The sequence below is a fragment of the Denticeps clupeoides genome, chromosome 4 (assembly GCF_900700375.1).
Source record: "Denticeps clupeoides chromosome 4, fDenClu1.1, whole genome shotgun sequence".
Taxonomy (NCBI): Eukaryota; Metazoa; Chordata; class Actinopteri; order Clupeiformes; family Denticipitidae; genus Denticeps; species Denticeps clupeoides.
Window position 1 is genome coordinate 12307775 of NC_041710.1, and position 25821 is coordinate 12333595.

General features: G+C 41.0%; 1 protein-coding gene across 12 annotated transcripts in view; it reads left to right on the plus strand.

Moving 5' to 3' along the window:
* The window catches only part of LOC114788011 (receptor-type tyrosine-protein phosphatase mu), a 166949-nt gene that overhangs the window by 72650 nt on the left and 68478 nt on the right, over positions 1–25821 (plus strand). For all 12 annotated transcript variants that reach the window (XM_028976076.1, XM_028976079.1, XM_028976080.1 and 9 more), the window contains 2 exons: positions 1943–2117; positions 10384–10677. In XM_028976076.1, the coding sequence (XP_028831909.1) occupies positions 1943–2117; positions 10384–10677 (469 nt within the window). The remainder of the gene's footprint in view (positions 1–1942; positions 2118–10383; positions 10678–25821) is intronic.

A 25821-nucleotide genomic window follows, 5' to 3' on the forward strand; every position in this document is an offset into this window, starting at 1 on the left:
TTTCCTGATAATAAAACACCCTTGTCTTGAATGGAGGGTAATTATATACTATAAATCTTGTGTAATTTTGGTGCTTTTTTGTTGAAGTGAGTGGACAAATGTATAATTATTTATAAGGTGTAAATCTACATGTAACATCATATCGTACATAAATATCATTTTTGTAACAATTTCACCGTTACTTTACTTTACTTTACTTTATTTGGCAGACGCTTTTATCCAAAGCGACTTACAATGGGAAGACACCAGCAATTCTCGTTCGATTTCTATAGAATATCAAGTATACAAACTAAGAGCCCTGATAAGGCTTAGACTTGTCATTGAAGAGCATGCTCGGAGAGTGTTGGGTGCTAGACTAAGAAAAATTATAATGTATTTATACATTTTGTATTTGTTTGTTCAATGTGTATGCATGTGTATGTGTTAAATTTGTCTGTAATATTTTTGGAATAAGAGGGTTTTCACCTTCTTCTTAAAAGTGGTGATAGTCTCGGCTAGTCGTGTGGAGGAGGGCAGGTTGTTCCACCAGCCAGGGACAACAACGGAGAACAGACATGATTGGAATCGGAGACCCCGTGAAGAAGGAATTTTTAGTCTCCTTTCGTTTGCAGATCTGAGGTGGCATGCAGGAGTGTAGCTAGGTAGTAGTGTGTTGATGTAGGAGGGCGCAGTTCCATGTACAGCCCTGTAGGCAAGCATCAAGGATTTGAACTCAATGCGAGCAGCTACCGGGAGCCAGTGGAGGGAGGTAAGAAGAGGTGTAACATGGGTGTATTTTGGCTGATTGAAAATGAGACGGGCTGCCATATTTTGGATCATCTGGAGTGGTTTTATGGTGACTGCAGATTTCACCTCACCTGCTTGGTGAGTTTCTTAGTCAAAGCTACAGTGCAGAAAAGGGCAGACTTGACATTGACAATGATACATAAATGGCATCACATTAAGTGTGGTTATTGAACTTGTACACATTTCCATGTTGCAATGAAACTTTCACATCATGCAGCTCAATTTGAGATGTTGTGTGTGGGATAATTTGAACTCAATTCTAGTACAGCAATGCTGATGGGTTGGATGTAATGCCTTCAGTTGGAGTGCAAACAGTGTGCATTGGGCACTCAGGCAGTGTTAAAAATCACAATCACAGTAATATTACATATTTCAGTGCATTATTTTAGTGGTGAATGATCTGGATGAATCCAATGGTGATTTCCAGCCATGCTGTTTTGCCATGATGAGAATTCAAACATATGAACTGATATACTGTATATATAAAGATAAAAAATATTTATATTTTCAGGCATTATTTAGAATAGTTTTTTATTAGAATTTTTTTAGAATACATCTGCCAATCATGAAAAACATGCATTTTTATTGTGAATACATTACTTTACTTTCTATATTAGCATAATGGAATAGACATCTAGTTTTCAGCCATTGTTAGTATTTTGCCCTAACCTGATTGTGATGTCGATGAACACGGCCCACCAATATTTCTGAACACTTGCCTCTGTCTCTGTTCCTTATTCTCTCACTGTTGAAGACACCCCTCTGTCTGTCACTCTGTTAAGCACACCACCACTTTCTGTGGTTGTTGAATGCAGCTGTTGGTGCCCTGCATGACTTTCGCTGTGAGCGTCAGACCCTGTGCCAAGCAGTTTGTCACTTTTACAAACACGGCCTCATTAACGAGGGAGATGAAAAACAAACATTAAGTGAAGTCCCCTGATGACAGTAATGAAGACAGATCTCTAATGAACAACTGGCCCCTGTCTACCTGCTGCGAGGGGTGACTCTGAGCAGAGTGTGTGTTTGTGTGTCTGTGACAGAGAGGACCTCAGAATGAGAGTATTTTATAGTGACTGTCTTACTGACACAAGCACTCTTTAGTTTTCCCTTCTTCTCTCGAACCTGTGATTATGTTATGATTTTTTTGTGTGTGTAGGGTATAGGTGGCCGTGAGGCTCCCATGAAATCCACTAAGCCCTGGAACAACCGACGCTTCATTGGCACTTTCGATGTGGAGAACACAACTAAAGGAGACTCCGGACGCTACCGCTGCATTGTGCACTCAGGCACTGGGGTGGGCGTTTCCAACTACGGCCCACTGACCATCAAACGTGAGTTTACATACCTGTATACTTCTTAGTAGTGACTGTCTGTCACTATATAAAATATGTGCTACTTCTGCCCAGGCATTGGCTAGAGGTCTAGAGAATATTCCCAACCCTAGAAATGACCCAAAAGAGCCCAAACTATATACTAGTATGCAGCCACACCCAGAAATACAAAAGCTTTACTATGCTAGCGTGAGTAGACTTTAGACCAGGTATGTGGAAAACTACAGCCCACAGACCACAGGCAGTGGTTGGCCCAGCGGATAAGGAATCAAATCATAACCATTCGGTTGTCGGTTTGAGTCCATCTTTCATGGCTGCCTACTGCTCACCAAGGGTCATGGGTTAAAATCAGAGGACACATCAGGTGATGCATAAAACACAGATAGAGCTGAAGATCTTTGCCTGAACTCGACAGATTTTTGTATGATAGCCTTTGACGATTACAGAAAGGAAAGCATTGTCTGAGGTGTCCTTAAAAATATAAACTACACATTTTTGACATAAAGCAAAAGAGCTGCATGCATGGGCATACTTCGCTGTACAGAGAAAAAAAAACTCTTGGCTGTATTTCTGGCTGAAACAAGAGCTTTTTATTTGTACAACCTGGTGGGCGGAGTCAACCATACAACACGCCCACTTTGTACTTACTGACAAATGTGAACGCGGCTGCTCTTATTCTCTGGCACCATGCAACAAAGAGACAGTGCCTAACCACCCACATACACTAAACTTTCTCCGAAGTGAAGGGTGATCACTGTTCCCTCTAAAAGTAAATGCAAATATTAACACTGTAATACTTTTTTATGTTTATGTCTAATATGTATGCATCTGTTGCTGGCCCAGCCCTTCTGTCAATTTTTTAAAGTTTTCTCCCTGCTTCAGGTGCACCTGGATACACACACACACACCTTTCTCATGTTTATTTTATGTTAACTGCCCCTTTTGTGGTCCCCTTTTGTGTACATTTGCTGGTAAATGCTGCCCTTGGCCAAGACAGTTTCCCACCCAAAGGACACAAAGCAAGAGCATGGTGTGATGTAAAGAAGCCTCTCAGTGTGACTCCCCTGCAGTCATTCTATGAATTTATAGACCTGCCTTCTCTTAAATCCTGTAAGGTCCCATTCCACTGCAGCCAGTAGGGTCCAGTAATGGCCTTTAATATTTCTCCACCTCAATTTTCTGTCTTTCCACCTCTCCAGCATGTGAGTAGGATTTATGGGCCAGTAGCTGATGTTAAGGACTCACCGCTTCCCATGATTGATGGTTTTAATCCTGCCTGCCCAGACGTGGAACTGTCGGTCACAACAGAGAGGCTCCACCCCCTGCGGCTGGAGTATTGCATGTTTGATGTGTGGCGTTTCTGATGAGAGATGTGTGACGGAGTGCAGAGGAAGAGTTGTTTACTTGATGTGGTGCAAGGGAAAGTGGACAAACTGCTGCATAGATTCACTGTAACTAAGTTTTTTCATTTGTAAACAATCTGGATAGTGTTGACAGAATTCCTCCCTAATTGTTCTTATGGTAAGGAGTCATCTATTAGATTATGTATTTTCCCCCCTAGAATTCTACTTTTGCAAGCAGATGTATAAGAGCTAATTTAACTGAACAAAGCAGTAACCCAGTGGATATGTGTGGTTGTGCATATACACTATATGTGCACCTGTATGACATTGGATCCACACAAATATATTGAGAAAGTGTCTGTGTGTGTGTGTGTGTGTGTGTGTGTGTGTGTGTGTGTGTGTGTGTGTGTGTGTGTTTGGTTGGCATGGTCTAGCACAGCTGTCCATTCTCCTGACCGTCTGGCTGTCCCTCAAATGCAGCAACAACAGCTGCCTAGTGACCCTTCATTCTTCTGCCTAGACTCAGCTGTGGCACACCAGAGGGTTGATACTGCTGGGGGTTCTGTGTGTCTGTTTATAAATATTTTTTAAAGCATTTATATATATATGAAATAACTATTTATAATATTTGATTTTCTTTCTATTTTATTTTGCCCTGAACTAGAAAACACCCTGGTCCCAGATAAGAATTTGGGTTTCAAACTCGAAACCTTGTATGAGGCCACATTGCTAATCTTGTTCCACAATGAGGCCAACATTTAATTTAAATACATAAAAGTAACTTAATTAATTTCTGGGATAAGGGCTTTTTCTGGTTCAGGGCAAGTTTCATTCTAAATTGATCTTATTTCACATATGTAAATACAAACATATATACAAATCAGGTTGAATTACAGTGTTGTTATGTAAAGTTTTTTGCTAGGTATGTTTGGCCCAATTCTCCAGAATGCATGATACATAAACTCTGGTATTTGCCTGTCAAATTTATCAAGAAATCAGCCCTGACAGTTTTTTACTTCCATTAAATATATGTTCAAAATGGTTTCGAAATGGACTTATTTCATAAAAACTTTCAGTGTTACATTCAATTGGTGTCCTTTGCATTATATATTGTTATAACAAACACAAATGTCATTATTTACAGGGGTTTTAAGTGGGTTTTTTATTTCCTTTGATATAAACAATATATATTTTACTGTTCAGCTAATTAAATTGTCTTGTTTCTAATACCAAAAATATCAATTAAGTACTTAGTGCTGTATGTTTTAATAATATACATTTTTGTGTGTTTGACTAGAATTGACAAAATTCGAACACTTAGGTATAAAACAAGGTTATTTGTGTGTTCTTGTTCTTGTGTGTCTGTGTTTATATCCTGTCAGTACACCTCAGCGTTTTCCAACTATGTGTGTCTGTGTGTATGTCTGGTCTGTACTTTTTGGGGCAGTGTGTGTATTTGTCCTTGCACTAGGGTTCACAGGGGGCCGCCAAATGCCTATGAGCATCTTAGCTGCTTCTGCAGCTCTGTGTTATTATGAGTTAATCTGCTGTGGTAGAGCCTGTTGTCTGAACTAAGCCGGCCTTGGCGGGCCACAGTGACGTTATCTGTAGCCTTACCCTACCAAGCTTATTTTAAGAGTCATTGTTCTTCACTTATTCTTCTTTCTACTAAGTCAGACAACACCAACACCTGAACCAGCTGGACTATCAAATTATTGTCATTTTGTGTGTGGCTGAATTGGGTCTGAGGAGAACCAGTTGTCAGAGGCTTTGTTGCTTTTTTACATTGTTAACATTTCATAATCAATTTATGGCATTCAGCTGCCAAACTACTTGGTTGATTTCCTACAAAAGCCTCATGAATTGGGTGGTGTCTTGGCTTTTCTCCTCTTTGTGTCCTGTTGGTCAGTCTTAATGGTTGCAAAGCTAAATTAAGTACATAAAATTAAAAAGGAGAATCAGAGGGAGAGTATATGCAACAATTATCTACCAATTTGCACAATTAAATTAAAAGCAAAACATGGTGATTTTGCATCACTGACCTTTGACATTGTACATTACTATAGAATGACTCCATACATACTATAATACTCATAAATGCAGAATGATATTTATTTAGTTGTAAATAGAATTATATATAGATTACACACCTGAGTTGAGTATCATTATCGTGATTCTCTGCCTGAATGCTCAACACCTATCATTTGATCCTACATCACTTCTGTTCACAGTAGGGCTCAGTGATAGAGGTGCACACACCTATCGCAACACACCCCAGTCTGACACCTCTTACTTCAGAAGGCCACACCAGCCAGGATTATGTGCTGGTGCTGTCTCATCAAACATAAAGGTTAAATCAATACATGCATTGAAGTGGATGATTAGTTTAACCACACATCAAATAGAGGAACAAGTAATTTGTGCACATATGCTAAGCTTTTTGTGTTTGCAGCACTGCAATGACCCTGGTTGTGAAAATTGTTTAAAGAAACATCTAGTAGATTATTGCCAATTGTGCTAAAAGAACCACCATTGTACAGTGTAAACAAAATAGTTCAAATGAATAGGTTAGTAGTGGCACAGTGATCAACATATTTAGCTGTAAACCTGCTAAAACATTAATTCATAACCTTCTATTACCATGTGGTCACACATGCACGTTAACTCTTGCATAGATTATTTGACGTTTAACCATTTAACAACTATGACATTGCTTCCCGTTTGCACACAATTGCCAATGATTACATTGTACAGTTGTATAAAATAACATGATTGGCTGGTGCTTGAAAAGTTTAACATTTTTAAACTTTCTGTATCCTCGTGTGATTTACATAGTAATGGTAAAAATATATGTAAGCAACTAGCCTTTAGGGTTTCATCATGCTAAACAGGATTTACATCATGGCAACAGCAAACTTAATCAGATGTTGCTCCAGGGCATCTGGACGTATAATTAGTGAAGGGACGTAAGTTGGATAGTAGCAAAATGGACAAATGTATGTAAATATGATGATTTACGCTTAATATTTCCAATTAAGCGTATTTGTCTCCAGCAGTGACCATGAGCGCCTGTTTCTGTTGAGCATGTGCTCTACCATTGTATGTGTGTGTGCACTTAGATGTGTGTGTTGTGTGTTTGTGCTGTGACAGCTTGTGTGTGGACAGGGATTAAGGAGATTGGATTGACAACTTTAACATGCTCTGCCTTATCCTGCCAGATGTATGACCTTTTTTTTTTCTCGTGCGTTTTGTTCCTACAGATTATTCCAAGTGTCTCCTGTGTGTGCCTGTGTGTGTGCATCTGAGGAGGAGGTGGGGATTAAGTAGTTCATGAGAGGTGATGTTTGATTTGCGGACTGGTGCAGGGGGGATTAGGAGGAATTTAGGGCCGCAAGACAAGGTCAGAATGGGACAGCCATCTGTGTGACCTTCATACACAGAAACAAGATGGAAAGCACCTTTAAATTGTGAGGTGGGCCTTGTGCTCCTGTCTAATACAAAGAAGGTGTCTGATTCAGTTCTATAGCCTTGTCCCAATTCAGGGAAAACATAATTCATTGCTGGCCCACAGGCGTATGGCCGTGGTTGTTAAACTAAACTGTCTTGACTATGGTTAATGTCCTATTTGCATCACCAGTTGTCACTGAGATTAATCATCACCTCTAACACTAACCTGTCTACTGCCTGGAAACAAGACTTGTAAATAGACTCTTTCCCTAAGTAACATAATGTGACCAGAATATTTCAAATGGAATATACCTCTGGTATACAGGGAACTGTTCATGGTCCACGCTTATTTGTTATTTATAGGTCTGTTGGTTCTGTAAGACATCACACCAAAATACATACTATATATTAAATAGATTAAATAGACTTGCAATGTGTTGGATAGAGAATAGCTCTTTTAAAAGTGATCACAGATTTTTTTTATCCAACTCACAGTAACTCCATAATCAATTCAGTATTTTTCACCTTCAGAATATTGCCTGCCACTTCACCCAGTGTAGATCCTGCTAAAACATTTATCCACGCTTTTATTACTTCACAGATCGATTACTGTAATTCACTTCTAAGATCCCTAAACAAGTTTCAGTATGTCCAAAACACAGCTGTCCGCTCATAAATGCACTTAGAAAATCTGCAACATCAGTGGATTTCCATTAACAACCCACATTCAACATAAGATACCGATCACCATCAATTTATTGACTGATCCTACTTCTCCGACCCTTTATAAACTTCTTTATAAAGACCCTACGCTAAGCTTGAGCTCAGTGTAACTGCTCATAAGCTTTAGAATGTCTGTGTGATTGTCCATTCCTCCATTAAAACAAGTGCGAAATTGTGTACTTGTCACTATCTATTGTGCACTACTACAATATTACTGTATTGTTTTTGTATGTTTTGCATGTCTTTTGAGTATGTTAACAGTTTTTTGTTGAGTATGCGCTTTTTGTCATGGTGTATCATAAAGATTTGTAGGATTGTAACGCTGTTCAGAAAGTGAATGACAGTCTTGGTCTTGGTAAAGGAAGGCAACTGATCTGATATTTTATTAGATTCTGAGAAGTGTTCTGTTTTTGACCTTCATGTCACTGACCTTGACACACACAAACCATGCATTAAACACTACATTTACGGCAATTATCAGATGCCCTTATCCAGAGCGACTTACAATCAGTTGTTACAGGGAGAGTCCCTCTGGAGACCCTCAGGGTTATGTGTCTTACTCAGGGACACGTGGGGTTTGAACCTGGGTCTTCTGTTTAATACATTTACATTTACGGCATTTGGCAGACGCCCTTATCCAGAGCGACTTACAACGTGCTTTCAAGTTACCATCGATGAAGAGATCAATTCCGGTTCACTAGGACCCTCAACTATGAATACATCTATTTTATTCACTCTGTTGTAGATTCTGTACACAAAGTTCGACAACAAGAAAATTACAATTTAATCTAAATATTCTTTAAAGAGGAAGGTCTTGAACTATCGTTTGAAGGTGCTCAGTGACTGAGCTGTTCTGACCTTGAGGGGAAGTTCATTCCACCACCGAGGGGCCAAGACGGAGAAGAGTCTAGATGAATGTTTTCCTTTTACCTTCAGAGATGGAGGGACCAGGCGAGCAGTACTCGAGGTACTCGCAGTGCGAGGTGTAATAAGGGCTGTGAGGTAGGATGGTGCTACTCCATGTTTGGCTTTGTAGGCCAGCATCAGTATTTTGAACCTGATGCATGCAGCTACTGGGAGCCAGTGGAGGGAGCGTAGCAGAGGGGTGGTGTGGGAGAATTTGGGAAGATTGAAGATTAGTCGTGCTGCTGCATTTTGTAGTAGTTGTAGAGGTCGGATGGTACATAGTGGTAGACCAGCTAGAAGGGAGTTACAGTAGTCCAGTTGTGAGATTACTAAGGACTGAACCAGTAGTTGGGTGGCCTGGGTTGACAGATAAGGGCGGATTCGTCTGATATTGTAGAGAAGGAATCTACATGAGTGGGAAAGATTGCTGATGTGAGTCGAGAAGGAGAGTTGGTTGTCTATTGTTACGCCAAGGTTGCGGGCTGTTGCAGAAGGAGAGAGCTGCGAGTTGTCTAGGTAAATAGCAAGATCCTGATGTGGTGAAGAATCTGCTGGAATGAATATTAGTTCAGTTTTGGTGGGATTGAGTTGGAGGTGATGGGCTGCCATCCAAGACGAGATGTCGGTTAGACATGCAGAGATTTTGGAAGCAGCATGTAGATCAGAGGGAGGAAAGGAGAAGAGGAGTTGTGTGTCGTCAGCAGAGCAGTGGTAGGATAATCCATGTGAGGAAATTACCTCACCAAGTGATCTCGTGTAGAGGGAGGAAAGGAGAGGACCTAGCACCGAGCCTTGAGGGACACCAGTGGAGAGTCTACGTGAGGTAGGGGTGGATCCTTTCCAAGTCACTTGGTAAGATCGCTCATCAAGGTAGGAAGCAAACCACTGCCATGCTGAGCCCCGAATTCCAAGCCTCTTCAGGATTGACAAGAGAGTCTTGTGGTTAACGGTGTCAAATGCAGCAGATAGGTCGAGGAGAATAAGAACTGATGACAGTTTTGCCAATCTGGCTGCATGTAGCTGCTCGGTAACCGCCAAAAGGGCAGTCTCGGTGGAATGAGCTGTTCTGAAGCCAGACTGGTTAGGATCCAGGAGGTTGTTCTGTGATAAATGGAGTGATAGCTGGTTGTAGACACAGCGCTCAAGGATTTTGGATAGAAATGAGAGGAGGGAAACTGGTCTGTAATTGTTAATGTCTGTAGGATCAGCAGTGGGTTTAATAGGCGGGTGTCTTACCCACTAGGTAACACACTAAAACATGCATTACTCTTTTCAGTTGTTTATTGTTCATTTGTGTGTAATCTAATTAATCCTACCATCTCTACTGATGCCTTAATAAATATGAATTACTTGTGGTAATAATAAAAACTGTTATGGTGCTAGTGCAGCCAGTCATCTCAAGCCAAACCCTGAGGCAGTGGTACTCAAACTCGGCACTGGGCAGAAGAGACGTGGAGATGGGATGTGGAGGGTTTTTTAATGTTTTAATCAATATTCTCGTCTCAGCAGAATTCACATGTTAAAAAATATCATAAAACAGAAACAGCCCTAAAGGAATTTCTTTCAGAAAGGAATTTCTGATAAGAAACACGCAAATCAAAATCGAAAAGCATTGGTTACGGAATCCTGATTAATTAAATTGCTCACTGAATGCCTAATAATAACCAATTTAACATTGAATCAACCCCTCAGTACTCTCAAATGTTCCTAATTCTTGGAATTTAAAGTTAAACAATTTAAAAGACTTTTGCATTATCTTAATTATATTTACTAGACTGAATAAAATAGTACATTTGCATTTTAGTCTTCAGTTTGCCCCATGTCACTTCCTTTTTTTCCTTTCTCAGAGCCCCCTGTTCCTATTGCACCACCGCAGCTCACAGCAGTGGGTGCCACCTACCTGTGGATTCAGCTCAACGCCAACTCCATCAATGGCGATGGGCCCATCGTGAATCGCGAGGTGGAGTATCGTACCATCAGTGGCACCATGTATGACCTGCAGCCTGTGGACAAGGCCACACACAAGATCGGCCATCTGGACCCTGACACTGAGTATGAGATCAGCGTGCTGCTCACCCGGCCACTGGATGGAGGCACTGGAGCACCCGGACCCCCCCTCAGAGCACGGACCAAGTGTGCCGGTGCGTGTCCTTTCTCTTTTTGTCTGTATGTTTGCTTTTGAAAGGTTGGAAGGAGGGATGGTACAATTCTATTAGACATTACAATTCTAATAGACAACTTTATATTTATTCAAATGATTCAAATAAATATTAATATTAATGAATATGTTCATCATGGTGTCTATTAAATATCTACTCAGTTTAGTTCTTGCCAAGTCCAAGTAAGTTGTCTTTTACCTGGTCCACAGATATGCAGTATAGTTTTATATCTTCTCTTACACACTGATATCTTCAGATACACAGACTCTGATTGGCATTGACTGAATGCTCTGGCTCAAAGCACTTCCCTCATTTAAGCCGTCAGAAGGGTAGAACTGTCAGAGTGCTGACCTAATGGCCACTTTGGCTGAAAAAGAGCAAAGCTCAGACCCATAACTCTGGTGTAATGTTTACAGAAGACAGAGCTTCAGAGGACAGAAGCTGAATTTGTGCTGAGCCTCTACACTTTAATGTGATAGTCAGGTATCTGTATATAGTGGCATGTATACAGATACAGGAAATGTAACAGACTCACAATAAATCAGACTAAATTAAGGTGAAATGAATTTGGAAGGTATGCTAAGTGGATAATGTTTAATTCAGGTACAAAATGGTAGTAAATGAATGAATGAATTGGTAAAGTGGATGAATGAATAATATAATATCTTGTATAGCATAATGGAGTGAGGATTTGTCTGTGCAAACAATCTATAAAACAGACATATACAGCATAAAAAAAAGTTTGGAAGACCCTTTTATTGTGTTTGTGTGTGTGTTTATGTGCTTTTAAAAGAGGTGTCTCTTAAGTGAACTCTCCTCAGTCTCTTCCCACACACATACACACACACACACACACACACAAAGCAATACATCACTTCTCCACTAACACACACCTACGCCTCGGACAGCCCAGGCGGTGCTTGCTGCTGACCAGCTCTCAATACATCACCGTTACCACTGGGAGCAATTAGTCGGCTGTTAGTTAGAGAATGCGATTTACCTTTCCCAAACTGGCGATAATGAGGATTTTAACCTTTTTTACTGACTCATGCTCCAAACCTCCCTGCTCACTTTAATGTGCTAATAGACAAGGTTTGTTGTGACAAAATATGAAGAACAATGGCAAGGTAACAAATGGCTATTCCATTAATCGCGTGTGCATGAAGTATAAATTTTTTTCTACAACCTTACATGGTCTGATCCTGCCTTTGTCCAGATTGCATTATTTGAGCAGAACCATGCTGTGGAAACACAAATGAATAAACTAGATAAATGTGGCACAGAGACTCTTGAAAATGTCCTGTTTTCTTATATTGAAGTGTATTTCATTTGTACAAAGTATATTTGTACACATTATTAAGGTCTTTTTAAACCTTCAAGGTTTTTTCGAAGTTTTGTGTTTGAGTGCCTGTTGGATAACTTGCCCCTGTTACCATGGTTTGTGGTAATAATAAATAGAAATTGCTGTAATGATGATAATAATAACAATCACTTTCATAGTGTTCATAGATGGACATTTTTACAAAGGTTCAATTTCTGAAGATTGAGAAAGGAAGTCTGATTGGATTATACTGGGACATTGACCATACAACTACACATGTACACTGACAAAAATTGCTAACACAATTTTATGTAATGTGTAGTCAGAAGTACTTTTTTTTTTTTTATGAGCAGCAGTTGGTAATTCTGCTGCTGACCCAAGAGTCAGTTTAAAGGTAGCAATGTTGTTTTAACATAGACACAGGAAGGTCAGTAATTCAGCAGAAATATCTAACATGTTTTCAGTTATTTAAAAGAACCATTATTTTGTTGACGACAGACAAGGTGAGAGCTGCAGCACTAATGGCTGACTTGGGATCAGGTATTAGAGAGAGGGGAGTTATTGTTCTGCTAAAGGTGAAGGTGAGTGCTGATTTGGGATCAGTGGTTAGAGAGAGTGGAGGAAATTGGAGCTGTGGGGCTGTGTGGGCAAACATCAAATGAGTTTAGTGTTGGAATGGTGGCAGGGGGTAATGCATCTATCTAATGGTGTCCTGTGTTTCTCTCTCTCTCTCTCTCTCTCTCTCTCTCTCATACACATGCATTGCATGAATTTTCACACACATAAGTATACAAATACAAGGTCATAAAAAGGGATTGCAGGGACACCTTGTGATTTAATCCTTTCTCCCCTTTCTATCTCTCACTCTCTAGCCCTTTGCAGACAAGTCGATAAATATAAACAAATACGTATAATTAAGTTAATTAAATATGTAGTAAAGTAATTTTACACATTTTACCTGCACCTTTGGGTGGGTTGCATGCAATCATGTGTATTCGAGCTTATGTGCATGTGCAAATTCTCTTGTGGTTGTGGTTGCCATGGAAATGTGATCATGTCCATTTCCAAAACAATGTCAATTTGTCAATGTAAATTTCCAAACACTGTGCTTGCAGTGACTACTTTTATAAATGTTCATGTTCACATGCGAGAGTGAGGGTCTGTGGACAGGCATCAGGACACCTTCAGCTTCTTTTCCTCTCATTTACTGTGTTTATTTAAGCCACAATTAGAGTATATTGTCACCTCAGGCCATGAATTGACCGTTCCTCACTGTGGGCAGCAGATATCTCTGGCCCTTCCGTCACGTATGACTGCCACTGTCCATATGGCCTGTGAGGTTAATGCATTGTCCGGAGGGCAAATTGAAAGAAAGTATTATGTCTTTGTGGGGCACATTGAATTAGGGTCCCATCCTGTGTCCCTTTGTGGTGGAGAAAAAGGAGAGTAGATTGAGTTTGGTTCTTGATTGAGAAGGTTATCAGAGTGCTCGAGAACAGAGGGCAGCTGGATGGGTGTTTATCCTGTCAATGCATGAGCACATCTTTACTCAAGGACGTTCCACAAACAGCAGGCATTATGTGTGTGTGCCGTTGTGTTTTACTTTGAGCTGAAACAATTAGGGAAGTGCATGCATTGTTTAATTTTCTGAAATCCTCCATGTAAGTTACCTGGCAAGTTCATTTTACGGGTTTGGGGTTGAGTTTCCCAATGAAGTTAAAGAACCTGCTGCCTTCCTTCCTAGTTTACTCTTCAGACACGTGCAAAATTTGCATGTTATACCTTAACAACGAACGATGTGAAAAAAAAATTAAGTTGCATATACTTAAGACTAAGTTTAGTGTTGGAGTGAATATACAGTGTAAATACATGGTATTATACTATTTACGCACTGTATGCTGCACATTATTAGTTTTATGGTATAAGATATTACCATAAAACCTTTCAAATACATTATTAATTTGCTGGGAAGCATCAGGTTGCTCTACTGACATTGACTCTATTTGATGCATTGGACACCCAGCTGTAGCATATGTGCCAGGTTTCAGCAGAAATCCACCACTACAGTCTGCTTAACAGAACTTCTCAGGCATTATGAATGTATGTCCCAGCTCCTGGCTCAGGTTGTCTCTCACAAAAGCCTCAGATATCTTGTGTGCTCCTTAATCAGGTTAGGTATTATTTCAGTCTGAATGCTTGCAACAGTGTGTATATAATATTGCAAACAAAACTAATTGCACTTCTGATCTGATTTTCTCTTCATCCGCTCAATATAAATTGCATTCATTTTAAATTTAATATTAGCAGTTGAGGAGGTTTACTCTCCGCTCACTATGCTCCTGCTTCTCTCTTGCTCATTCTATCTGTCGCTCATCTATCTCGTGTTCTTAAATGGTGTGGTTAAACTCTAATGTTGCCGGCACAGGGGGGTCGCGAGGTCTCCAAGCCCAAACAGTGAGACAGAAATCTCACCAGGCCCCTCCAGGCGCGGTGACCCCAATCACCGCAGTGCCTCAAATTGTGAGGAAATGGAATGAAGGATTGATTTTTGCTGCCTTTACACCTGTCACCTGGCCCCCCTCTGTATGTCACAGCTGCTTTCAGATGGGGTTCCGACCACCCCGGCCCTGGCCAGATCAATGCCGACACAGCTCTTTACTCACGGACACGGGGGCTGAATTGATTGAAAATGCGGCTGTTAACAATTGTGATTCTGCAAATCAAGAAGCAAAAACAAAAATGTGAAAGTGGCTGGGTCCTGATCTGGTCCAGTCTTCTTCCAGCCAATTTATCAATTATCACTGATGTACAGTTGCTAGAGTCGATGAAGCATGCAGCATTGCTCTAATTGCAGTAGAGAGAAGTCGTTGACGTGCTGGGTGTTTACATACCTTAAATGCACTTATACTCTTTGGGGGATATTTTGGAAGCGCTGCATGAGTTTCCATGAATGTCAGATTCTGCACATGTATTATGATCATAAAAAATGGAGAAAAACAGGAGAAAGGCGGACACTGGATGTTTCTCAGGATGGGGGATAAATTGTCAAGAATGAGGATAAAATGAAGGGGTAAAATGATCATACAGTACAGATTTTTGGAATTATTGAGCGTACGTTGTACAGAGGGTAAAATTATGGTACAAATATGATAATTATCATACGTCTGGCAATGCTGCATCTAGGTAACATATTTATCTTGAATTCAAAACAAATATTAATTTCGTAATGTCCTGGCATTTTTGTCTTGATTCTAGTAAATCGACAGGAGAGGACTGCAAGTTGAGTGGTGTCGGCTGAAGGTCTTATTTACGCTGGTGTACAGTGATGTTAATAGCTGTGGTGTTGGTGCTGCAGTTCTGAGAGGAGCTGGGGCCACCGACTGGAGTTTAGCTAGAGAAAAGCCAAATGCCAGCCTTCATCCCTGGCATGTCATTCACACAGCCAGCCAAGCACGCCGACTCAGCGTTTTATTATTGTGTGTGTGTGTGTGTGTGTGTGTGTGTGTTTGTAAGAGGGAAAGCGACTCTGGTTTAGCTGACGTGCTGTAAGCACCAGTATTTTGTCATATTAGCATTACTTTGTATTGATTGCTGTTCCTACTTAGATTAAATCTGCTGTTCCACTCAAGTAAAAATCAACTTGCTGACTTTTATAGAGTCTGTACTACAAGTGAGTACTGACCACTGTGTGTGTGTGTATGTGTGTGTGTGTGCGGAGAGAGAGTTAACTTTCTCTCAGCCAGCACAATAATGGCTCAGTCACTCCTGCATCTTTCGGACCAATATAATGAGGTCTCACTATAAGACAAGATAATGGAGATAGTGCAAAGGAAAACTGATGAAAAGAGCAGAAAGTACTAAGTACTATGTGTTTGTTCAGATGGTCTTGAGGTGTCTACAGCAAGGATCACGTTCATGATTAAGAAGTATGTGGAGTGTGGAGTGTGAAATAGAGGAGAAAGGGAGCAGATGGGACAATGCATGCGACATATTGACTGGTGCAAGTTTGAATAATCCAGAATGAGGAATTAGGGAGATGTCCATCAAAGCTCATCTCATTTTAACTTGGTGACAGAAATGACGACACAGATAAAATACTTTAACAGTAAATGCTGGAGTCATGCTTGATGTGACATTAGTGAACACTCCCCATTAGACTTGTCACAGTACTGAAATTTCAAACTCAATAAAATACTTAGGATGATACTCGATACTATTTTCGATACAACAGTGTCCCAGGGAGAAAAAACAAATACAAGAACTTTTAAATTATTTTTTTATGAATAAAGAATACTGCAAAAGTGAAAAATATATGCAGGTTATTCAGTTAAATAATTGTAAAACATGAAGATGTGTGTTAAAGTGACAGCCCTGATGATGTGTTTATTCTATCAATTGTAATCTGCAAACATGTGTCAACCCTAAGGACCTGTTTACTCGAGTGGCAGCAAAAGAGAGCTGCCTCATAAGATCTATAATCAGCCAGCGCTGTGAGCAGAGATGAGATAAGAGTGTTTCTCTCTCTCACTCTCTCTCCATCATTGTCCATCACTCTTTCTTCAACACCACTCTCACCCTGTTTCTGGCTCAGTCCCACACTCCCCCTGCTCTGCCCCTCAGTGCGAGGTGAGCACTCGCTGAAGGTAATGGAGATTTGATTGTTAGTTATCACAAGCTATCATCTCTGACCAGTCCCGCACACGCTTTGAAAATGATTTCATAAGTGTTAAAGCCATGTCATTACCCAGAGGGCTTTGCTGCGATTTCAGAGAGGTAATAGAAAAAGACAAACAACTACACCACAACACTGTTCCCCCTCACTCCGCGCCTGCCATCAGCTTAAACAGATGAATTATGGAGCGGTAGGCGGGAGAATGACAGCTCGGCTTGCCCTGACGACTCGGGAGAAATCGCTCTCAGGGAAAAGAAAAGGACTTTCTGCCAGACCGTTAGCACTCTTGATTCTTTTCCCTCCCCCCTTCTCTTTGTTTATTCCCTCGCTTCTGTGCCTGTGCAGGTTAAAGGGTTGCCTGGTCATTTCTACACTGCTCATGCTGCTGTTTTATCAGGAGCGCTGAATGCAGTCTCCACTGCCCATCTCACATAAAGACACCACACAGCCATAATGGACTGACAAGTAGTTGCTGTGTGTCTTACACACACTGATCTGGGAGAGAGAGAGAGAGAGAGAGAGAGAGGGAGGCAAAAATGTGTGATGCAGCACAGAATGATTTATGGGGGTAAAAATAAATAAATAAAAGTCCTTCTAAGTGTCACCAAACACAGATAGCAGGGGTACAATAGTGAAAAGAGATGAGGGCAGCAACAGAAAGAGGGGGGCGTGGTCTAAAAAAGAGGGTAATGCTGGGGGGGGGGTTAAGAGTGGAAAGTAGGAACAGACAGCAAGCAATAAATGGGCAAGGAGATAGGCTGAAATATTTCAACCTCTCTTCTTCGGGTTTTTCAGGACTGTACGGATGTATCTGGGCTCTGAACAAGATTTGTGAGTTCTGAGTATCCCTTTAGCAAGAGAGGGAGGGAGAGAGAGAGAGAGAGGGAGAGATGTGTGTTTGATAAAGATCCTCTCAGAGCAGAGCAGCGCTGGCCTGTGGTGAATCTGATAAGGGAATCATTCATCGGCCTCTGCAGCTGGGTTGAACCCTACTAACCAAACCCTATATCTCTGTCTTTCACCAACACACACACACACACACACACACAAAGATGTGAAAGCAGACAATTTTTATCATGCAGACTTCATCAAAAAGGCACACACACATAACACGTGCTGCAACAACACTGCAGCAGACACGCTCAATTTGTTCTCCTTCACTCGGGACTAATGCCTCATTTCTCTATTCGGCCTGGGAGCGCCAAGTGATGTCTTCTCCATGACATCCTACTCACACAAACACACACATACACAGGAGACACTGCAATGGGCCTATTTGTTGCATTTTCATCCCTCTGTGCTTTGCGTAATCATGTTATCTATTTGCATGATAAAGGTTAGATGAGCAGCCCATTAGTGTGAACAGGAGGCGATAACGGGATGATAATTTAGAAAACATTATTTAAATGTCAAGCAGTAATTATGAAAACCCACTAATAGTTCTATCTAAATGTCAAATTGAAATTATTCAATTACAACCATGGGAGAGAGGCAGGTGATGATTTCCCCACTGCAGTGAATACCAATCTAGGCCCTGTGTATGTGTATGTGTGTGTTTGTACAAGCGTGTGTGGTTTCCGTGTGTGCGTATTAGTGTGTGCAAATATTTACCGGCTTGCGTGCATGAGCTCTTGTACTGACTACTGAAGCCATATAACACTGTTTACAATTGGGCTAATCGCCATCCCATTAACTTTTGCCTGCCACTTCTCTTATTTACGTCCCTCTTTTGAGCACTAAGATTAATGCACTTGATGAAAGTCTGCTTTAGGATTGACCTGAAGCCCATGTACTAATCATTTTTTTAATGTTGGTTCTGTTCAGCTTTAAAGCATATCAACTAGGCATGTAATGATGAAATGATGAATCAGCAAAACCTGTATATATCTACAGTGATTAAAATCATTCAAGACAAATATGAATTGTTCTTCGCTGTAATCATGATACGTCATCAGCCAGGGACCATAAGATAATCTTTATTAGTCCCGCAAGACTCACATTTACAACAAAAATACATTTAAATTTGAAATATGCATTTGAGTACATTTGTACATTTCCATATAAAAGTTTGTGGAGTAGTTACACTTGAAATTGTTTTTTGCTGAAGAACTGCATAAAATACAACTTGAGGGGGTCGTCGTCTTCCTCCATTTACCTGGGTCTGGGTCACAGGGGCAGCATCCCAATGAGGGAAAAGTCAGGACCCATTCCCTGACCCGAAGGAACATGGAAGCTACCCTCTCATCCCCCGGGGGAAATCCCAACAAACAGGCTGAGAGTCTTGGGTCTAACAAAAAGCCAACCCCAGCCCTCCGCCTCTCACCCGGAGCAACTACAACAAAGGAGAGTGTCCAACCTCTCTCAAAGATTTGGGTTCCAGAGCCAATGCTATGTGTCGAGGTGAGTCCGACTATATGTAATCGGTACCACTCAACCTCTTCCACAAGCTCCAACTCCTTCCCTGCCAGAGAGGTGACCAATATGTCCATATAGGCAGGTTCCTCGTATGGGGATTGGACCACCAAAGCTCCCACTTCGGTCTGCCACCCAATCCACATTGCACCGGACCTGTGGGTGGTGGGTCCACAGTTGGATGAGCCCATGTATCCAGTTCGGGCTGGACCCGGCCACCAGTCGCTCGCTCACGGGCCCCAAACCCAGGCCTGGTAGGTAACCCTCCAGGCTGGGTACTCGCACTCTTTGTTTTTCCTTTCAAGAAAGATCTTCTGAACCATTCTTTGTCTCACCTTTTACCTAAGAGCAATTTGTCATGGGAGACCCTACCAGGGGCACCAAGTTCCCCAGACAACATAGCTCGTAGGATCATTAGGGCTCTCAAACTCCTCCAGCATGATAAGGTGACAGTTCAAGGAGGAGAACTTGAGGGGGTAACATTTATAATAGTTTGGTGACAGTTGCTTTTGTCTCTGTTGGCATACTTTAATACTTTTTACCTTGAGTCAGATTGTATGATGAAGGTGAAATTGCAGGGATGGACCTGGAACTGAACAGAATTGTCAGATAATATATTGTAGTTGTATTTGATCTGTATTTCATAAATGGACTATTTCTCTAGAGATCAAATTAAGTCACAGTGGAAGTTTCCTTCTGTCTTCATTATGACTGCACTATGGTAGCTTAGGTAAGATGATAAATATAGTACCTTGTGCTATAAATGCACATTGTGCCTATCAAAAGAAAAAATAAAATGTCACAGGATGAACCACAGGTCATGGTTTTAAATTGGGGCATTAACAGAAAAGCCAGTGTGGCAACACGTCAGCATCAGAGGCATGAGAGAAGTTGACATGTTGTGTTTTTTCTCTCTATGTCATCTCTCTTTCTTGCAAATGACTCGCTCCATGATGGAAAGTCGTCGGACATCTTACTAAAACATTTAAACATGCAGCAGTGTGAATGACCCCTCCCAGCAGCTTTGCGCAGAACCAAACTTGTTGCTTGCCGGGCTGGCAGGAGGATTATTATTCACCGCGGCGATGTGCACGGGGACGAGGAACCGGCGACGGATGATGCGGGGCGCGCAGAGGGTAAATTGATGCAGTAAGGTGGTAAACACTTCCTCTGCTTCCTTCATCTGGGATCTGCCCAGCATGGATTATTTCACCCCACCGCACCAAAGCAGATTAGATCAAATGAAAAAAAAAAAACAGAGACACTGGTGGGTTTTTTATTGTAACATCTTTCTGGAAATACAACTTTTGGGGGTTGGTCTCCTGAGGTAAAGTGGGGTGAACCGGAAGTGTTCAGGAGTCTTCCCTGTTTTGCATTTTTCCAGTAGTGAGGTTTTAGTTCTTTGTGCGTGTGGACACGCTAATAAAAGACCCACGCCTACTACCAGTGCGTGTGCTACAGTATTACAGTTAATATATATATTTTTAAGGGGACGTACAAAGGATAGCTGGAGATGTGGATGTAAAATGCAAAGTTGATGGCTAGGATTGCGTATGTGACGATGACGTCTTGTCGACTCAACTTTATTCATGGATTAGTTGATCTGAAACATCTGAAGTCATTAATGCCCTTTTTTAAATATAAGCAGTTCATTATACATATTTTAAAACGCTATAAGCCAATCAGAGTGGACCTCATTTTCTTTAAATGGATATCTGTTCTCTCTATGATACCTTATTGTCAGAGATGCTGTTAAAAAGCCCAACAAAGCTGAAAGGAGTAGAGTACAGATCTACAGATTATTAGGATTAAAGGGCAGGACTGCTGAATCAATTCTCCTGTGGTCTTGTAGCATAGCATTTACTGAAGAAACCTTGGAAAAGCTCCTGAAAGGGAGTGGGAGAAAAATTGAACAGGCGATGAAAAAAGTGTGAAGCAGAGGTTTCTTCTGTTCACGTTTCTCAGTTATCTTCATTTCAGGTGTTTTGCAAGATTTTACATCTTTGAATCAGCTGTAAAGGATCATGTCTCATTCAAAGTTGTTTCCAGTCTTGCACAATAGCACACATGTGCCGTGTTGGTATACAATTCAATCTCCGTCAGGACTATTAAGGAGCTCACATTTTTCACTTTTTTTAATGAAATGACTTAGTAATTAGATAAGATAAAATAAATCAATGCCATTGCCACCACCCTGCATCTGACCCTCACCCACCTGGACAAGAAAGACACATACTCACAGATGCTGATCATAGACTTCAGTTCTGTCAGAACCATTCGGCATGGCGAGGCAAGTGAACGGAGATTATGACGAAGAAGAAGGATGCATTTGCACGACGTCACGAAACGTGCAGGCTAGCTTTATACATTAGAGACAGGTGAAAACGATTAGGGGATCCCAGACCGGAGTAACCCCTTATGGACCGGGTCATGACATCTATTAATACACTGTTTCATTTTGCACAGCAGTATTTGCACTATTTTACTTTGTTCATTTATTATTCCTTTCACCTGTTTAGCACTGTCTGTCTCGTTGTTGTGTACATGTCCCCTGGTCCCCAAGAGTGGTAGTAGCCTAGTGGGTAACACACTCGCCTATGAACCAGAAGACCCGGGTTCAAACCCCACTTACTACCATTGTGTCCCTGAGCAAGACACTCAACCCTAAGTTGCTCCAGGGGGACTGTCCCTGTAACTACTGATTGTAAGTCGCTCTGGATAAGGGCGTCTGATAAATGCTGTAAATGTAAATGTCTTGTCTGTTGTGATTGAAGCAAGTCGCATAAGAAAATTTTAAATATTATAATTTAATTTTAAAATATTACCGTGAATGATGATAGCACAGATACACATACACACATGTGTCAGACCAGAAAAAAAAACAGATAAGATAAATCTTTCATTATCACTTCTCAAAGAACAACAAAATTTATGGTGCAGTCGACTCAATGTGAGGCATTGTCATGACTGGGGTGTAGTGAGGGAGGATGGACACCAGGTTGAGAAAGGATTTTTTTACATTTATTTACAATGGTGGAGTTTGTGGATCAGGCGTGTATTTATAGGGGAACATTAGCCTCAATTAACCACACCTGATACCAGTTAACCTGAGGAGGGCGGAGAAAAATGGGCGGAGAAATGTACCACGAGACACAGGGGCCGAACTGGCTCGGACGTGACAGGCATATAGTTAAGACAGAAATTAAGACAGACTTAAATGACAAACTAATAAAACAGTAGTAAACATAATATATACATATTACAATGGTAAAAAATATACAAAATTACAAAATTTTTACAGTCTTTTGCATGTTGTGTGAAGATATTGCACATTTTGGAGGTGTAGCACATTATTGCACATAGTGAGGTGTTATTTAACATTTATGGATATATAGCACATATATGCTATATCCATACCTGTAATGCCACTAAACCTGGTGTTTGGGATTTTGAAGAAAATCATTTTCAGAATATTTTCATTTAAATCTAATATTCTGTGACGCCCAGGGCCTGGGTTCACGCAGCTGCCACTCATACGGCTGATTAACAGGTCCTAATTGTTTCCATTGAGCAGGGGCGATTAGGACCTGTTAAATACAGAGCGCAGCCACAGGACGACGTGTCTGCATTAATGTGGACTGTTTGTTTTAGTTCCCTTTTTGTTACTTGTCACTCCTCTGCGCTTCACTCCTCTGCGCCTCCTTTCCCATTGAACCCCGAGTAATGACATATTTCTTGACTTTAGCAAATTTTTGGCTCATTAACTCAACAGGACCTGCAAAAATATGAACAACATACAAGGGATAAAATGAACTGTTATCTTATGTTGAATATGAGCAGTGGTCAGCGGTTCAGAGACTTATCTTACAAACTGACAGCGAACTTGAATAACGATTATGCCCTGTAGGTCCCTTCTGGTCCAGAGACAGATTCTTTGATGTTTTGAGATCCAAGCTCTTCAAACTGAGGGAAATATTTAGACATGTTAGCACCAGTAGGAGCAGAGGATGCAGATTTTCTTCCAAAGTGAGTTTTTTTAGTCAGGGTTTTATCTGTAATGAGGGATTCATTTTTGTTGGATCTTGATCTGGCTTGCAGACCTCTTCCTCTCCTTCTATCTCATTTTTGCCCAGCTAGAGCTCTGGTTAAGCCAACCCCACCCTTACCTTATTTCAATTGAATTATCTTTAAAACTATCACGGCTTCCACCAATCATGATATTTTGTGCCCAGAGGTGGAAAACCATGACTTTTAGTCACTGAATCCTGTAGCACCTACTGCCATGCTGCTGTATGATTTAAACATGTAAAGTGTGACGCCCCCCAATAATCTCAGAAATGATGACCTCCCGTCGCACTCCCCACCCCCATCACCTCGCATCATTTATATGTTGACTGTGGAGTGCGGCTGTGCCGGCTTTTGGCCGCTCTGTAATTTGATTTCCGAGGCTGGCCGGCCCGCCTTTCTCCCCGCCTCTCTTGCTGGAACCGCGCCGGGGTGACTGCGGATGCCAGATAGTTCCGCAAATAGAGGGATTTAAAAAGTTCTATTTTCTGGATGGCTCTCCTGTAAAAGCTCACAAAAGCACAGAAAGGTTTGCTTCTTTCCTTCCCAAACAGCACCACCCCCACAAATAAACACAGATGCACACAAAAAATAATAACACTCATATACACACATGCTATCTGTATTTTTCTTTTATTACTTTCTTTCATGTAAGCATTCATAATACCTCATGAATGCACACATGGAGGCTGGTTTTCTATAGCACACAAAGTATTTTATAGCAAGACACTAAGCCAGGCAAGCTTTCTGAGGTGCACACACACGCACACACATATAATCTTTTACTTTATGTTTATTATGTTTTCTCATTCTTATTGAGAAAAAGAAATGTTTTCATTGGCTGTAGTTAACTGATGAGAGCATTGCGAGGGAGCCGTGGAGTTGTATTGAATTCCTCATTCCCTCTGCCGGGTCCGGCGCTACATTCTCTTAAGTGAGATGGTGCTTGACTCCGATAGCCAATGGCTTTCATTGATCTGCTATTGTTCTCTGCCCGTCACTCCCGTCAGTAAATAGGAACACGTTACGAAGTCGAAAGGCTGAGACGATCATTTAACTGCATTGGGAACAATTTAAAATGTATTAGTGCTTGGCGTCTGCAATTCTGCTACCTTGTTTCCAGTCTCTGAAAATCACTGAATGAGCGAGTGGATTGTGATCTACAAATCAATAATTTTTATAGCTCTATTTGCTTCAAGGGGCTAAAAAAAGAAAATGCTGTTCTATGGGACTCCAAAAAAAATCAATGCCATAGTTTTAGGGAGTGAAGTGTGAATAAAACTAATACACACAAGAGCTGTCTTCACTGACTGACACACGTATGTTCACTGTTCAGCTTTTAGGTGCATGTCTTGCTCATACACACAGACAAAATTCACACACTTTAAAGAGTCAAGCAGCCTTCCTTAGTGTCTTTGATCCCTTCAGGCTTAATCCCAGCTTCCCCACTCTCATTATTTTGGGTGTCCACTACACACACTCTCATGAGTGTGTTTCAATTCACACTTTAATCAGCTGCGATTTTTCAAATAGGAAAACGGCCCCTACAGTGACAATGAAAGCCAAAAAACGCCACATCAGCTCTTTTGTCTGTTCTGCCATTTTGGTTGAAACATGCGTGACCTTTTTAAAAGTCATTACTCATGAGCACCTTGCACTATGCTTGATAAATTATGTCACACATGCGAACATGGGTGAACCTGTGCAGAGACACCTGCGTTTCATTCGTAACCATTAAGGACGCCTTTCACTGTTGCTTATCAGTATAGCCTATATTTGAATCTTGGATTTCAAAAATTCTTTTTCCACAGGGGACTTTATAATTCACTCAAGTCAGTGAATTATCCCAAGACATTTGGGCAGACACACCATTCATAAACCATATACGCACACCTATGGCACCTCAGCCTGCTTTGGGTGGTGGGAATGCTCCAAAGAACCTAATGCAAAGTATGAGTGTTATAATTTGCACATGTCAATCTCAAGAGCTGCTTTGTATTTAAGTGTTATCTGCTGATGTACTCTATGACTTGTAAAAATGTGATAAAAGGTGTTCCATATTTTCTATTTCATAAGGAGTTAAGCATTTTTAATTGCTTTAGTATCTCGGTTGACTCTGTGGTTTAAAATTGATCTAAAGGATCTAGAATTTAACTTTACTACATTTTATTAGATTATTTCAAAAATTAATTTTCTGCTGCTTGCAATGGGATCGTGCCTCTTCTCTATTTTAGCCCTTTATCTGGCCATTTTCTTGTTAGCTGAGCATGCAGTGAAGACAAACCAGCACAGTGTGTGTGCACACTTGTGTATAAGTATGCCTCCAGAATGGCCACATAACCATGGCCACAGGCTATGAATAGGTGGTGTGGGCTCAAAGGGAAGTGGGGTGGAGCGGGAAATTGAGCCTGGCCCTAATAGGTGGGAAAGTTTTAAGTTCCAGAGAAAATTGACTTTGAATTTAACCTGGAATGGAAATTGATCCTACTACAGTGGGGCTGTTACTACCTCGTTTTAGAGAGATGGGAAGCAAGAGAGAAGGATGGGGCGTGAGCAATGAAAAGGGGAAGCAATGTGAAAGAAAGAAAGAGCTGAAGAGCCTCGAAAGAATGTGTGAAGATCGAAAGACTTATGAATGGGAAATTAAGATCTGGAT